This window comes from Procambarus clarkii, chromosome 3, assembly GCF_040958095.1.
Source record: "Procambarus clarkii isolate CNS0578487 chromosome 3, FALCON_Pclarkii_2.0, whole genome shotgun sequence".
Lineage (NCBI taxonomy): Eukaryota > Metazoa > Arthropoda > Malacostraca > Decapoda > Cambaridae > Procambarus > Procambarus clarkii.
Window position 1 is genome coordinate 10636866 of NC_091152.1, and position 16833 is coordinate 10653698.

General features: G+C 43.7%; 1 protein-coding gene across 1 annotated transcript in view; it reads left to right on the plus strand.

Moving 5' to 3' along the window:
* The first annotated feature begins 7483 nt into the window (after positions 1 to 7483).
* LOC138367443 (C-signal-like) overlaps positions 7484 to 16833 on the plus strand; it is a 50236-nt gene continuing 40886 nt past the window's right edge. Inside the window, exons 1-2 of the mRNA XM_069329100.1 lie at positions 7484 to 7607; positions 9711 to 9919. Of these exons, the coding sequence (XP_069185201.1) occupies positions 9866 to 9919 (54 nt within the window). The 5' untranslated portion in view covers positions 7484 to 7607; positions 9711 to 9865. The remainder of the gene's footprint in view (positions 7608 to 9710; positions 9920 to 16833) is intronic.

The window sequence follows — 16833 nt, forward strand, 5'->3', positions numbered from 1 at the left end:
TGAGTCTGTGGGATTTTATAATAATAGAAAATAATACAGTATTTAATGAAAATAAATTCCAGCTCTTGCGCTACGGAATTTTTTTTAATATAAAAACGGAAACTATGTATAAAATGCAGTTAAATCATATCATAGAATGAAAAAGCAATGTAAAAAATTTGGTTGTACTCATGTCGGAAGACCTTACCTTTAAAAAACACAACAGAGTAGCCGTCACAACTGCAAGAAAAATGACTGGTTAGATAACAAGATCCTTTCGAACTAGAGATGCTATATCAATGATTATACTTTTTAAGACACTAGTGCTCTTTAAGAGTGGAATAGTATTCCACAATGACCGCCCCTTTCAAAGCTGGAGAAATTGCTGACCTGGTGAGCAAGCAGAGATCCTTTACTGCTAGAATCCACTCAGTAAAACATTTAAACTATTGGGTCCGACTGATATGCCTAAATCTGTATTCTATAAAGCGCAGGCGGGAAAGATACATAATAATTTACACGTGGAAAATAGTAGAGGGGCTGGTCCCAAACCTGCACACAGAAATAACATCACATGAGACCAGACGGTATGGCAGGATGTGCAGAATACCCCCGTTGAAAAGCAGAGGTGCAATAGGTACTGACAAAGAACTCTTTCAACATCATAGGCCCGAGACTGTTCAACACGCTTCCACTACACATAAGGGGCATAACTGGCCGACCCCCTCACAGTGTTCAAGAGAGAACTTGATGAACACCTCCTAAGGATACCTGATTAACCAGGCTGTGATTTATACGTCAGGCTGCGAGCAGCCGCGTCCAACAGCCTGGTTGACCAGTCTAGCAACCAATAGGCCTGATCGGGGACCGGGCCGGGGGGACATTGAGCCTGAAATCATCGCAAGGTTAGGTTATCCAGCGCTAAATGTCTGGATTTTACTAGTATGAAATGGGAGACATTTAAAGCGACATATTTAGAGACAAAAATATATTAAATTATTAATATAGCTGAAATATTGTGCTGTTGCCCTTTAGTAAATATACCAATTTTCGAATTAGCTGATTCGACGAACAAGTCATCAATAATTATTATAATAGGGGGATTCATCCCCTATTTTATCGCTGTGCATTCATTTAAAGGGCTAATAATTTTAGGATGAGCTATTATTGACCTGTTGATTAATGGATATATAAACAATGCTCGATAACTACCTCTACATATAGTGATAGTTGAGAATTCAGGATAATATTTTTGCACCACGAGTTAGTACACAAGTAAGATGAACCTCCATTAGAATATCCTGTTATGATAATTCTGCCGGGTTCATTACAAATATCGAATTGTTCTTCTATGATTAGAGAACTATCCATGACTAGTGATGGGATAATAGTGGAATAGTGTAATAATTGGTATCCATGAGGGGGGGGGGAGGGCTTTATGAAACACCAAAGTAAACATTTTTATGAGTGTATATTTATACACAACATATCGAGTACATTATTTGCATTGAACATAGTACTTGATAAGCATAGAGCATAATATAATTTTGCATAAACCCTGCAATGAGCATAATTTTACATACATCGTACGGTCCTTTAATCCAGTTCATCCAGTGGTTGTCGAGATCCAGCATTGGCTGTTTCTCGTTCACAGTAAATTTAAGTCGGTTGAGTTTTGTTGGGTTCCCAGCCATATTGGTGTCTTTAAATGAGCGTGCGGATGCTGCCGCCAAGGAAGCTGTCCGCTCTTGTCCCATCTCTCGTAAGGGCATTCCGTATTCCGACTTTTACCCGGTTATCTATTCCTCAATCCTTACCCGTTGGCAGGCTTCTTGGTTGTCTGTTACTGGTAACAAGCTACGTACTCTTAAATGTTGTGTTTCCTCGTGGCAGTCCTCCTTCCACCGTAACCGGCGGTGGGAAACAGCTCTGGCGAGGTTACGTATTGGCCATACTCGCTTAACCCATGGTCACTTGATGGAGCGCCGCCCTGCTCCTTATTGTCCTAGTTGCATTGTCCCTCTTACGGTCGTGCATGTCCTTCTTGAATGTCCTAACTTCCAGGACAAGCGTATGTCTTGCTTTCCGACCGCCCCTCGCGGTCACCTGTCCCTCGATAGAATTCTTGGTGACTCGGATACTTTTGATATCGTTCGCCTTATGCGTTTTTGTTCTCGTATTGGCATCCTTGGTGATATTTAGCGCCCTCTGATTATTTTGCGTCTTTGATGGTGCTACATAGCCTTCCCGGTTTGGTGCCTTCTTTTGATAATTACTTACTTACATACATCGTACATTTTACATACAGCATACATTGAGCATAACATAATTTTGCATAGAGCATAACATATAAGGAGCCTAACATCATTTTGCATAGAGCATATCATACATAGAGCAAAAAACATAATTTGTATAACATCATTTTGCATGGAGAATAACATTCACAATTTTTTTAGTGCAACATAGATTACCTGGTTAAGGGGAACATTTGGTTGACCATTACGGTACACGGAACAAAACATTCTTGATATTTTGTGCAACACAGGATAGGGGGGGGGGACATTTTTGTACATAGATTAGTGGTTAAAGTTAATCTCTTTTGCCATACTTGTTAAATATGGTTAACAAGTTAAATACTTGTTAAATACTTAGCACCTGCAAGACGTGAGCACAAAACTCACGTCTTGAAGGTCGTACGGCAGGTGCCTTTGTTTTGGCCCTTGACCACTTGGTATGGTTCCTCTGCTTTTGCAGTAGTATAATATATAATAATGCGGCCTACTACAACTGTGTAGGGTAAATAAGTCAACTGCTTAATCAGCAAAGCAATATACTTTAAGTAAGGGTAACATAGAAACATACAAACATATAAATGAAATACAGGCAGCCAGAAATATTATTGCTCCAGATTGAAATAACACAATATCATTATATATAAGCACTGATCACAATTTTAAAACTTAAATAAATATATGGGTATGCAATTAATGGTCTAACCAGCCAATTAGCTATGTTTCTAAACAATAAACAAGTAACAAAAACTTATAACATGACCAACCCAGCCAGCTTCACCCACTCGACTGGTGTGCATGCATGGCATGGAATCTACAGGTTACCAACTAAGAACCACATGAAATCTCTAGATACTCTTCTATCTGAGAGAAATACTTAAGAATAAAATTATAACTATACTAGTAGTAGTAGTAGTTGTAGTAGGCATCCATCAGTCTCAGGAGACTATGGAGTTGCGCTCTGGTTGTCGGTCTGGAGTGGCCTCACCAGGGCGCAAAGCCAGGGTAGGTTGATTCGGAGGAGAAGCTGTCACCCAGGCAGCAGGTCCCCCCTCTCCACGGCGCTGAAAGTCTCCAATGGAAAGGCATACGCCAATACGATTGGTCGTTCATAACTATACTAATATGCATATAACACTGCTAAGGTGTAATTATGAAATTTAGTACAACAAAGAAACTGGAATAATTACAGGTGTGAATCAGTGACACTAGGTTGATACACTGCACGCATTACTGGAACATCCCAAATACGGTCATCCCCCCATGAGACACCACGGTCTTCCCCCCACAGGAATGAACATGCAATAGCATTAGCAAAATATTACATACAGGCACACTACAGCATGCTACATTTAACTCAAACATATATATTAGAAAACAAATGGATATAATGTATAATTTTAAATAACTGAGGAAAGAAATAATGGACATATATGTTTATCATGATAAATGTTAGAATCAAATATATGGATTTATAACATCTTTCTCCCCCTCTTAGTTATTTATTGCATGGGGAATATCAAGATATCCAGTATCCAGGGATTGTGTAGGGCTTTATGTATACTGTTTATCGTTAAACACAGATAATCCTCATTTGACGGTTAAACACGTGCACATTTGCCCTCGAACATTCCAAGTGGATCTAGACTCAAATTATTCCCCAATGTTTAAATCTTTGGCATTTTTAAAAGATGCATGTGTTAGTTTGGATTGGTGGTAGGAGAGAATGCCCTTACAACAGATTTAAACCTGATCGTCTGCATAAGGATTGAATACATTTTACAACTTAGAGCGATGCATTCTTTGATGAATTTAGCTCCAAATACTGATTTCAGTAATCCTAGTTGACCTTTAAATGACTCATTGCAGTAGCATATTATTGAAATAACTATGCTAGCAGAAAGGCAGTTTATTCCATTCTTCAAAAGCATCATGACAGGTCAGTTCTATGAGATGTCCTTCGAAATGAAGTTCTCTATCCGTGTCTATATACCGCAATATAGCTTTCTCACCATAATGAGCTTTAACAGTGTTATACCAAAAATAATATAGGATCTGTTAAGCTATTTGCAATATATGGTATTTACAACTTACCCCATGTAAGTTGAGGTATCGACTTAAGGAATTCTTTCTTTACAGTACAAATGGCTGTCTTTGCTCAGTAACACACTGTATTTGAAGATGGGACTACGAGCATGTTTGAGATTATAATCCCAAGATGAGATTTGACTAAATATTGTTTATCTCGATATGTACTCGCGTTCATCAAAGATTTGCTGTGAATATCACTACTGACGTCTTTGAAAGCCTTCGACGTGATGGGACAAGCTGTATTTGACAAGATGTTCGTTTAAACAAAATCTTTGAGATACCTATTTTCCCTAAATTCATAAACTGCATTTACACTTGAGGCTTCTAATCCTAGTTCGATGAGCAGCTGGAATAAATCCAACTCACTAAGAAATCTTTTTGGGGTAGATGGGATGTAATCAATTTATTATTTTCTCATGAAGTTTTCTATGTTCAATATTTAAAAGCTCTGTGCTGTTATCAGAAACCAGATTGATGGAAATATTTGTATGCAGAAGGGTTAAATGCAAGTTATCCATTCATCATGTTACCTCAAGTTTCACATGTTTAGTATCACACACAATTCAATATCCCTCATCTCCTTTACAAGCAATATTCTCCAATTCTTGTTCGAGCAAATTATAATGTTCCACAGCTGTAATTGCCTAATTTTACCTTCGGAAAGCATTTCTGTTATGCAAGTGGCATCTATACTATTAAAATCTAAATACAAAATGTACTTGTAAAATGACTAAATACAATGACTATTTGGAACAGCACCTGTATGTCCATTCTCAACACTGTTGTCTTACGGCCGAGGTAAATCCAACTCTTAAATTTATGTGTAATAAATCATACAGTTGGGAATCAGAGATGACATCCCATACTACTTAACATTTCAGGTTGAAAGCATCACATGTGAAACTTGATAATGACACATAATGTGTAAAGCCAACTTGTGAAGCTCAAGAATAGTTTTACATCAAACAGTAAAAACATCTCACAAAACTTTCATCTTTCAACTATCAAATATACCTTTAAATACTCCTTGATAACCTTACATTCCACCAATCTAAAGTTTTCCTTAGCTTGTTCATAATCTTTTTTGATTTACACTCTCATGCTTCAAACTTTTATAACCTGCTGGGTGAGGGGGAAGAGTAGTTTCATTCAATTTATCTAAATATGTTATGTAATCATGGCAGAAAATTTGCTTACTTGTTTTTAATTCATATAATAAAATTCACAAGTTGTCTGGCGATAGCAAGCCAGGCTCACGAGTAATGAAAATTTTATATTTTGGAAAGGTAGATTCATTTTTTCATGAGCTCTCCAATGTATTTATGAAATGATCGATGGGTTCAGTCCCCAAATACAGAGATTTCTCTACAATCTTTCATTCCCTGTTGTCTCACCTCGACCATACCTTGAGGATTGGAAGGGTCCAAGTAACATTCAAAATAATGAGCAGAATGAGGGGATCTAAAGGCTCGCCCATAATTTGTGAACGTGATCTTATTGATCTGTGGGGTCAAATTCCAATATTTCTTTCACCTCACATGACTCCTTACGTAGCTCGTCCTCAGACCAAAACCATTACCATAAGAAACCACATCCCATCTGTTTTCAAACCACCTAGATAGTTATCTAAATATCTGTGATGGAAGTTAGTTTATGAAAGTAAAAATATCTGAAAGCATATTACGATTCCAGTAATAATCTACATGTAAGCTGGCAAATGAGCCTTTGTCATCAACAGAATATTCACAAGTTATAATTTTAATGTAATATAAATCATTGTTTTAAAATATAAAAAAGTATTTTCAGCATATAATGAACAATGAAAACATTTTCTTTCAAGAATTTGGTTTTCTCTAAACGGAACTCGACAGCACACTGAAATTTCGAATTCCATATTTCACATTATTGTCAATAAACATCGTATTACCGTAACCAAACATAATGAAACCCAACCTAATCTAACCTAACCAATCCTTAACCTAAAGTAACCTTAACATAACCTAACAATAAATTGAGTAGATAATAGCAGAAATTATATATTCGTCCCCAATCCATTCCTGTGAGCAGATCTCCTCCCTGAGGACAGGTTGCTGTATGGTCTTGAATAGAATTAGGTGGTAAATGAATTAAGCAAGAATGAGAAAACAATTGATTATTTGGCGCTCTGTTTATATGTCGGTGCATGATGCGGACATATTGATTGAAATCCTTGATAAGAACTTGATGCTGGTCTCCCTAGCATGAACAAAAGGACTTTAGGTGTTATATATTCCTTGCCTTTCCTTGCCAAACTAATATAGTATATATAATTTTCATTATAAAGCACAAAATAAATATAAATAAATATAAATATCAAGGTAAATTAATATGGCAAGTGGGAAATTGTATGAAATTTATAAAACAATGATTCTAATTGCCCCACAAAATAATCATGATACCTATTTAAATAAAGGGCAGGATTTCCTTGAACATGATTTGGGATGCTATACGAATTGCGTATATAACGCAATTATAAGTTGTTGAAGACATTGAAAACATCAGAATGAGGAGGAAATAAGGAGCTGGTGGGGTGATGGGTTGGTATGAGAGTTTGCTTCAGGTTCACTAGCTTCTGACTCACTCTCCGAATCAGGCTGCCAAACGAGATGCAGATTCTTTTTTTTTTTTTTTTTTTTTTGAGATATATACAAGAGTTGTTACATGGTTGTAGAGCCACTAGTACGCGTAGCGTTTCGGGCAAGTCCTTAATCCTATGGTCCCTGGAATACGATCCCCTGCCGCGAAGAATCATTTTTTCATCCAAGTACACATTTTACTGTTGCGTTAAACAGAGGCTACAGTTAAGGAATTGCGCCCCGGCCAGGATACGAACCCATGACATAGCGTTCGCGGAACGCCAGGCGAGTGTCTTACCACTACACCACGGAGACTGCCTTCACGGAGACTGAGATCTTCATCTTCGTCTGGTTGGGTTGATATAAGTAATAAAGAATAATGGTTTCAATATATATTTACTGTGTTTACATGGATATTATATTAGACAAGTAAGCTCTAGGCTTGCTTTTGTTTTTTTTTACAATCTACTCTAACAATTTATATGAATGTAATTACATGATAGCAGAAAGGCATCTTGTCTCTGAAAAAAGGTATTACAGTGATATTGTTGGTAATGTCTATTACTGTGACCTCCACAGGAACTGCAAGGCTTGGCCAGGGACCATAGCTGCCTCAAGATAATCAAGTTTGGTGAGATAAATGTCTTCTTTGGTTACTTCTCATGCAATAATTTAACATCGTTCAATTCACACTCACCTACCTATCTGTGTGCCTTGATGCCCTCCTGTCTGCCTGTCTATCTTGCCAACCTGGCTTCCCTACATGCCTGTCTGTTTACAACCTCCCTACATTCCTGTTTTCATCATCTCTCTATACATCACACCAGCCAGCCATAGGACGCCCTCAGCTCCGCTCACCCAGGAGGTATGGCAGGAAATGCAAAATAGCTCCGGTGAAAGGCTAAGTACAGGAGTTACGTAAAGAGACAAGTCTCTCAACATCACAGGCCCAAGACATTTCACCACTCTCCATCTAAACATAAAGAGAACAGAAAACACTTTTTCACCCTAAGGGTTATGAACCAATGGAACTGCATACCCGCCGAAGCAGGTAAATGTTAAAACTGTATTTTGTTTTTAAAAGCTACTTGGACAAGATTATCAAGGGAAATGAGGGACCTTCGATAAGCCGCCGGCTTCCTGTCTTCATTGAGGCCACTAGGGTTAGTGACCCTGTGGTAAATCAGGTAAAATATATAAGAGCATAACTAGCTGATGTTTCATGGTGATCAAAAAATTATTTTATAAACACCTCCAAAAGATACCTGATCAACCGGGCTGTGATTCATACGTCAGACTGATGATAGTGGCTTCTAACAACTGTAATAATAATAATAACAACTATAAACATCAAACGAGAAGCCTGGTCACAAAGCAAAGAGTATATAGATCCCCGGAACCACCATAATGTAGAAACAAGGTTGTTAATATCGTGTCCCCAATAAGCCCGTGTGGTCACCTCACCCACCGGTGAGGTGACCTAAGGAGCCGGTCGGCCGAGCGGACAGCACGCTGGACTTGTGATCCTGTGGTCCTGGGTTCGATCCCAGGAGCCGGCGAGAAACAATGGGCAGAAGTTTCTTTCACCCTATGCCCCTGTTACCAAGCAGTAAAATAGGTACCTGGGTGTTAGTCAGCTGTCACGGGCTGCTTCCTGGGGGTGGAGGCCTGGTCGAGGACCGGGCCGCGGGGACACTAAAAGCCCCGAAATCATCTCAAGATAACCGGGAAACACGGTGGCCAGTATGAGCCTGTGACTGGAGACTGGTGTAGCAGTGAACCGAGTGTGACCGCGGCTCACATAGCTCACCTCACCACACGCTTTATAATATATTTCGGTGCAAGCTATAACATTGGTATAACTTGCATCGAGTGATTATATCTCTCCAGATTACATGCACCATGTGACCATAAATCCCCCATGCAAGTTTCCCCACCGCTCAGAGTCAAGTTAAAACAGTTTCGACCAGTCAGCCTCATGTGCTGCTGTTCTCGATCCTACTGCTGCTGGATGCATACCTAATAGTACTTGTTGTACAATAATAGTGCACAAGAGAATAACTCCTAGCTCCGCCTCAACAATCATGCATCTGGAACTCTTTTATTCATTATTTTCTTTGATTTTGGAATGTCATGTTTTCAAATTTTAATTTCTACTTAGCTCGGCCAACTCTTCGTTCACCAAGCCACGGTGAAGATATATATTTTTAATAGATCAGTTAAAGGGCGATTTAAGTAGGATCATTGGAACGCATTTGTCTCACTAATTCATTGTATATATTTACCATTTTATTGCTATAATTATCTATGTATTGTGCCTGTGTATGTGTGCTGTATCAGATGGGCCATTGTGCGACATCAGATGGGCCAATTGGCTGCATCTGATGGGCCAATGGGCCGTCTGCGCTGTCCACGTATTGTACCTCACCTTACTTCACCACTCTCTCCTGCCTATTTATACCCATCACTCGATCTGTAAAATCACTCCTTCTGAAGATGTATTAATATACGAAAGTACTTAAGGAAATTCCTGTTTCATTTTTCCTCCGTGGTCTGACATTGTCACATTTTTAATCACGTGTTTACTTTCGCGATATACACACACACACACATATATATATATATATATATATATATATATATATATATATATATATATATATATATATATATATATATATATATACATTGATCCTCATAACAATGTTTCTTTTCATCAATAATTGGCACACAGATGTGGTGGATTACGAGAGTCTGCCGGGGTTGGTGGCCCAGGTGCAGGAGGCTGTAGGAGCCGGAGGTCTCAATGTGCTCATCAACAATGCTGCCATCATAGACACATGCTCCTCACAGGTGTTTGGTGTTCCCCTGGAGCAACTGGAGCCGCAGATGGTCAACAACATCCTGGAGACGAACACCACAGCGCCACTCATGCTCATAAAGGTAACGGAACCATCCTAATATAGATGAAACCTTTCCTAGTTTCATATTGAACTTGAACCTTGGAGACGTTTTTATTATATTGCTTCAATAATTGAGTATTACTTTTAATATGTTGATATTATCACAATAGTCATAGGGACGTGAGATCTCGCCACCCATCACTAAATACTGCAATTATTCTCGCTTAAACTGTAGTGCAAGTGTGGGGGAGATTGAGCTGGGGACACAGGAGTATGTGTACCGAATATAGGAGTATGTGACGAATACTCCCCCCCGTGTACCGACGGGTGTATTCGTCAGCTCAGTGCATACACACTGAGCATTTAGTTTAATTCAGGAATAAAACATACTGACTGGGTTGTTCTGTAAGTTAAATTTGTGATTTTAATAACCCTTCTGAGCTCGATAGGCCTTAAAGCCAACACTGAACCAACTAAGCTGATGACCCATCTTTCTAAATTCTTCCCATAATGGATAAAATGTGGTCTGGGACCTGGAGATCACACGGAGTCATGCCCCAGAAAACGAAAATGAAATAGTTTGGCTGTGTGGTACCTATGGGAGAAGAGTTTGATGTAATAGATATATATAAAACGAAGATCAAAATGATGGATGAAATAAGGTAAATATTACATAATTTGGGAAAGAAAGTAGGAATAATGAAAATGTATACTTGTTAACCGTGGAAGTGACTGCAATAAATGATTACTCATGTTGCAGTTCAAAGTGCTTGATCTTACAATTTGAAAAGGTAAAAATGGTTGCAGTGACTGAGAAAAAGCCTTGTTTCTTGGGTAATTTACAAAATCAGATACGTTTAATAACAAGACATTATAAAATGAATGATACAGCAAGAAAAAGTCTGTACAACTGCCTTGAACAGGAAGCTTAATTGGCTTATGGCAGTTCGCTTTGGCCATGCTTGATCTTCCCAAGGATGCTACTCAAAACTGTCTTCTAACCACGAGATACCTATTTACTACTAGGTGAACCAAGGCATCAGGTTTAAGAAAACGTGACAAAACGAATGTATTAAAGCTTACATGTTACAGGGTGAGTGACATGATCTTGTTACACTATGTTTAAGTCAAGAAAATCAGTCAATGGAATATCTGGAGGTTAGTCTGATCACAGGATTTTTCACTCTAACATTAGATTTGATGGTATAGGATGTTACGGTGCCCTCTCCTATTTCTTTCGTTTGCCGGCTTAAAGAGTCATATCAGCTCTCCCTACTGATTCTCTGAGGTTCAGGGAGTCTAATGATATATGTGGCGACCAGACCGGCTGCCAGTTAAGGGAAGGAAGTTATATTATAAGTTGTAAATAAAGGAAAATTGGCGCCCTGTTATAAAATGAAACAGTATCCCCTACGGCGGATATGACCTTTTGGAAGGGACACAAGCCGATCGCGGATTGGCCGACGTAGGTCGCGGGCGACAAATCAGGGCCCGCCATGACGTCACCGAGTGCCCCGGGCGGCGCCAACGTGAGAGTTGTTCTGACTTTGGAAGCGACAGGACGCGCCTCGGTCTGCTCTCAAGGATTGGAGGCTCTGCAAGCCTTGTTCAGTGGATTGAGCTGGTCATCGCAGCCCATCATAGTTATTGGAGACCCTGCGCTTCTGGGAAGCAAAAGAGGAACCAAGTTCAGTGAGCAGAGAAGGCTAAACTTGGAAAATAGTCGGCGACGACGCTGGGCGGCGCCGCTGGCTGGACGTTGAGGTCTGGAAGATGGGCGGGCAGGCCTAGCTGTGACTGGGGTCACATCCACTGAGAATCTTGGAAGGACGACACCGTGCCTAGGACAAGGAGCAACGCCTTGTGGGAGAGGCGAGTGTGGGGAAAAATAGTGATTAGCTCAGCGCCCATCGATGAACCAGGATTGGGGCAGCTGAATCTCAGGGATTGGAACGGCGACGACGCGAAGGCTTCACGACACCTGAGGACCTGTGGAACGTCCTGGATCGTCAAGGATCGACCCAAGGAAGCGTGGGAACCTCACACCATCGAGGGACAGGCGTCGTGAGCCAGGAATGTAAGGTAGATCATTTTCCCTCCCATTACCCCTTGTATGAGTAGGCTAGTTAGGCCACAATATTTGCTTGTGTATGTGGCAGCAAGACTTGATTACTTTAATAGTAGAATAGGCTGCAAGGCAGCTTGTGTCCAGGACTGTCAGAGAGGACAGTGTGTATGGATGGCAGGACAGTGAAGAAGAGGTGCCGACGTGGTGAAGAGGCCCTCCTGTGAGAGTGTGAGACTCCTGTCTTTCTGCCCAGTTGAAGGAGTGTTGGAGGTCGTGGAAGAAGAGGCTGACGATCTCCAGACTCATTATCCATATTCCATATTCATGTATTACTTGTGATTGTGTGTGTGTGTTCATGTAATTTGCATCAGTAAATCCACACATTTTATTACTGTGTTTGAGTGTGCCTCCATTTATGATATTTCTCTATGAGCATACATTTCTGGCTACAAACAATATATAATACACCCACTGAACTGCGTTGCTGGGGCGCAGATATAATAACCCAGCTGGCGACCTTGCTAAGAGGAAGATAGAGAAGACAGGCGGGAAAGGAGTTCCTGCAACCCTTTTTTGTCTGGCAGGCAAGACTCAGGGAGGTTATGGTTATAGGTAAGCCTGAGTCTTCCTTCACTCCCCCACGGGTCTAGGCCGGAACTGTTAACAGCAGTTTCCCCGTGTTTGACTGAAGGGCTTCCAGGGTGAATCAGTGGCACCCCTTTGTGGTGGAAGCAAAGACCTGCGGAGGTGGGCATTGTTGGTCCTCTCTTGTGTGACCAAGGAGACTCCGGTGAATCCAGGGAGTCGGAGGGGCTGAGTATTTGGGCCTTTGAGCCCCTAGCAGCCGAGTGTTAGCAGAGCCCCGGACCGCCCACCCCCACGTGACAAGAGAACTGGCGACCTTGCCAGGATTCGAACCCCAGTAGCCAAGAACTGGGAACTTCGCCAGGAAGTGTGGACCAAATTTCAAGACAAGTGTTGCCAGGGTACTAATACAGTGTGGCCAGTGAATTCGGTGGTACTGTTACTCAACCGGCTAAGGGACTGAAACGGTGAAATTAGTGCCTACTAACTTGTCTGTGCTGTCGTGTATGCTCAATGATATAGAGATGGAGGAGGACAAAGTAAAGAAATTTATTGACACAAGGGACGAGAGAATTTTGGAAGAGTTTACCAAGGCCCAGCTCCAACAAGTGGCAAACCACTTTGGGATCAGGTTGAGGACGACTAAGGTAGCGGAGCGAAGGATAGAGATCATGGCACGGCTCACAGCTCGAGAGGAAGCGACGGGAGAGGAGCCATCTCAAGAGGAGCCGTCCCGAGGAGAGCCGTCGCAAGGTGAACCGTCCCGACTAGGGCCTCCCCAAGCGCCTACCAGTGTGGAGAGAATTCACAGTGAACATGGGAGCAGTGGAAGGTCCAGCTGTAGTAAGAGGAGCCTGCAACTGGAAATAATGAAGATGCAACTGGAAGCCCAGCTGCGACGAGAGGAGAGAGAAGCGCAAATGCAGCGAGAGGAACGTGCGGCTGAGCTGCAGCGAGAGGAACGTGCGGCTGAGCTGCAGCGAGAGGAGCGAGAAGCTCGGCTGCAGCGGGAAGAAGGAGAGAGACAACTGCGACTGGAGGAGTGTTACGGCCCTCTCGGGACGCAACGGGGTTCTTACTCTGATGTAGTTAGAGGAAGATATATATCCGGCCCCAAGCCAGTAGAGGCTATCAAGGGATGCGATCCGTGACGCAAGTAACTTAAAGGGAGTAGGGAAAGAAAGGTAAGAACTTAATATAATATAATATAACCGTCACCATTTAAATATATAAAAGTAAAACGTACACAAGGGGGAGGGGTATTAACACTTTACAAAGGGGATCAACACTGTAGTCTTCTGCTGGAGACTATGGATCCTTGAAGCTAGGTGCTGAGTCCGCGGTGCTTTCTTCGTGGCCTCAAGACGTGTCCTCTGAGAACGCCGAGTCTACCCTGGCCACAGGTCAGCCACAACACAGGTCCACTTGGGGCACCGTCGTGGAGGCCGTCAACCACACGTCCAGCAGGTCTGCTGGCAGGTACTGAGCCACCAAGGCTGGTACGGCCACTCCAGGAACGATAAAAGGGGTACGCCCTAGACAGGAGTCTCGTGTGATATCACCAATCACCCTCCTGTCCTCAATACCCCAGTGGATTATCGTCTCCAACCGTCGGTCCCGGGTAAATCCTTCCACTGCCACTCCACTGGCAGGCTTAACACACCACAGTGTTCTTCCGGGGGGACGACGTCGCAACAGCTGCAGCAAACTTCACTGTATGGAGACTGGCTGCCTCGGGTAGACTGACTTCACCTTCAACACAGTGGTCCCAGGTCGGCTCTGTAAGCAGACACGTCATCAATAATGGACACTAATACACCACACTCACAGGCTCAGATACTAACACCTGACGCATCCAGTCCATAGATGGCGCTGTCGTCGGAGCACCACCTTACCAGAGGTCAGGAGCGGCGGTGTTGAGTGCTGAACCAGACTGGAAACTGGTCCTCGAGGCCAGTACACGCTGTCCTCACTAGGTGTCGTCGTTCGTTTGGCGGGGGTTTCGGGAGCTGACCCACAGATGGCGTGTTTGTCACTGCTCCAGGCTCGGACGCTGAATCCGGGTCCGTAACAAGGAGATAAGTGCAAAGAAAGAAGTCGAATTGCGTCGCGTTGAGCGTGGTCTGCCCTCACTACCTGCACGGCGGGATGACCTCAAGGTAAGGGAACGTGACTTACCTACGTTCGAACCACAAGAAGCTGAGGCGTTCTTCGAACACTTTGAACGGATAGCAACTCTGAAGGAGTGGCCGGAAGATGATTGGGCTGCTCTGGTCCAGGGCAGGTTGACTGGTGAGGCCCGGGAAGCCTATAACATGCTGGACCTAGAGGAGTGTACTAGTTATGACGCGATTAAGAATGCGGTTCTCCATTCATTCCGGCTGACTCCGGAGATGTACCGGAAGCGGTTCAGAGAGTGTACAAGAGCGTCGGGAAAGACTTACGCCGAGACCGCCAGGGATATGGAACGGAAATTCCTACGATGGTTGAAGGCGGAGGAAGCGGAGTCGGTGGATGATATCAAACGACTGATAGTGATGGAGAAGTTTATGTCAGTGCTCCATCCTGAGTTGCGAGTAAGGTTGAGAGAAGCAGGTATTAAGGACCTGAAGGCTGCAGCGGATCGAGCCGACATGCTGGAGGAGGCACTACATATCAGGAGGGAGGAGCCGCCCAGACACTCGCCTTACCCCAGGTCGGGAGGGAACTTTAGGAGTTCAGGAGGAGCGAGGACGAGTGGGGACTCTCCCATGAGTAGTGTGCCCGATGAAGTGACGCGGTTCAAGAGCTCAAGAGACGCGGGGAGGAAGCCCCAAGCTGTGGGCAGTGGACCTAACTCGGGAGCGAGTGCTGCAGTCCCGGATACGACGACAGGGAGTCCAAGGAGGACCCAGGGGACGTCTGCAAGTGGTACCGCCAGAGTGATTAGCGAGTGGCCGCCCAGGGGAGGTGGCCGATGCTACAACTGTGGTGTGAGAGGACATTATGCCCGCGAGTGTGAGGAGCACCAAAGGAATGTAGGATTAATGTTGGAAGAGGAGAGAGTGTTTGTTCACACCCCATATTATAGTGGACCCAACGTGAATGGTTGGGAAATGAAGTTGGGTGAACATCCCTTCGTTTTCGGGGCCAACGTGAAGTTTGGAAAATCAGACCCAGTGGAGGTTGCCGTGCTTCGAGATACGGGTGCTGACATAAGTATGGTGACCAGGAGTATTCTCCCCAAGGAATTTAATGATTCACCTGTGGGAGTGGTGAGGATACGCAGTGTGGGGGAGGAATACAGGTTGCCACTTCACGAAGTACAGCTGATTGCCGACTGCGGAGTCGAGAAAGCTATAGTAGCTGTAGCCCCTAAATTACCCCTAGAGCATGTACAGATGGTGCTGGGAAATGACCTCGGAGGAGGCAGGATACAACCCGATTGGGCCAGGAGTGCCTATGTTGCAAGCAGCGGTACAACCCTGCCGGGTGAGGTATCGGTCGTTCCAGATGGTAGTGAGGAAGCCGACTTCGCCAGGGGAAACGTCGCCAGAGACGACGACAACGAGGGCGAGAGTGCAGAGAGGTCGTCGGAGGTTGTGGAAAACCCCGACGGGGACCTCCGACTAAGCCTGATGATGCGTGTGGAGAAGTGGCGAGGAGCAGCTGTACAAACGCCTGGGGCGGTGAAGAGGCTGCAGACCGCACTCCCTCCATACAGAAACGTGAATAAGGTAAGCTCAGTGGATGAGCGAACGGCAGTGAGGGGCAGAGTGGAGGAGCCACGACGCAAGGCACCCTATGCCGGCCAGATGAATAGTGGTAGGTGCAAGATGAACCACCGTGGTGAGGTGAGCCACAGGGAGGTGGATGAGCCCAACCACGAACCGAAGAAGACGTCTGCAGGGAAGAGAATCTCATGGAGGAGTGAAGATGTTCGCCGGGAACGAAGGAGCGAGTGGTATAGGAAAGGCAATACGAAGAAAGCAGGGAATAGGTACACCCAGGGTAGGCGCCAGCCTAACCAGAGGGGCATTGGGCCATCGCAAAAGCCTAGTGTGGAAGAGAGGAAGCTGCTGGATGGAGTACAGGTTACAAGTGCCACTGTGAGGAGACAACGCACCTACGGGAGAAGAGGAACCGAGAAGAGAGAAGATTGGCGAAGAGGAGATCATGAGAGGAAACATGGAGTACCTGTAGGACGCAGTGGAAATGCAAGACTATCTCGGAGTGCACGACGCGGTGGAGGCGCTGCATGCACTGAATCTTACAGTGGTAACGAGCCGTGGGAGTACACCCGTAGCCACGGAGAGGGGATT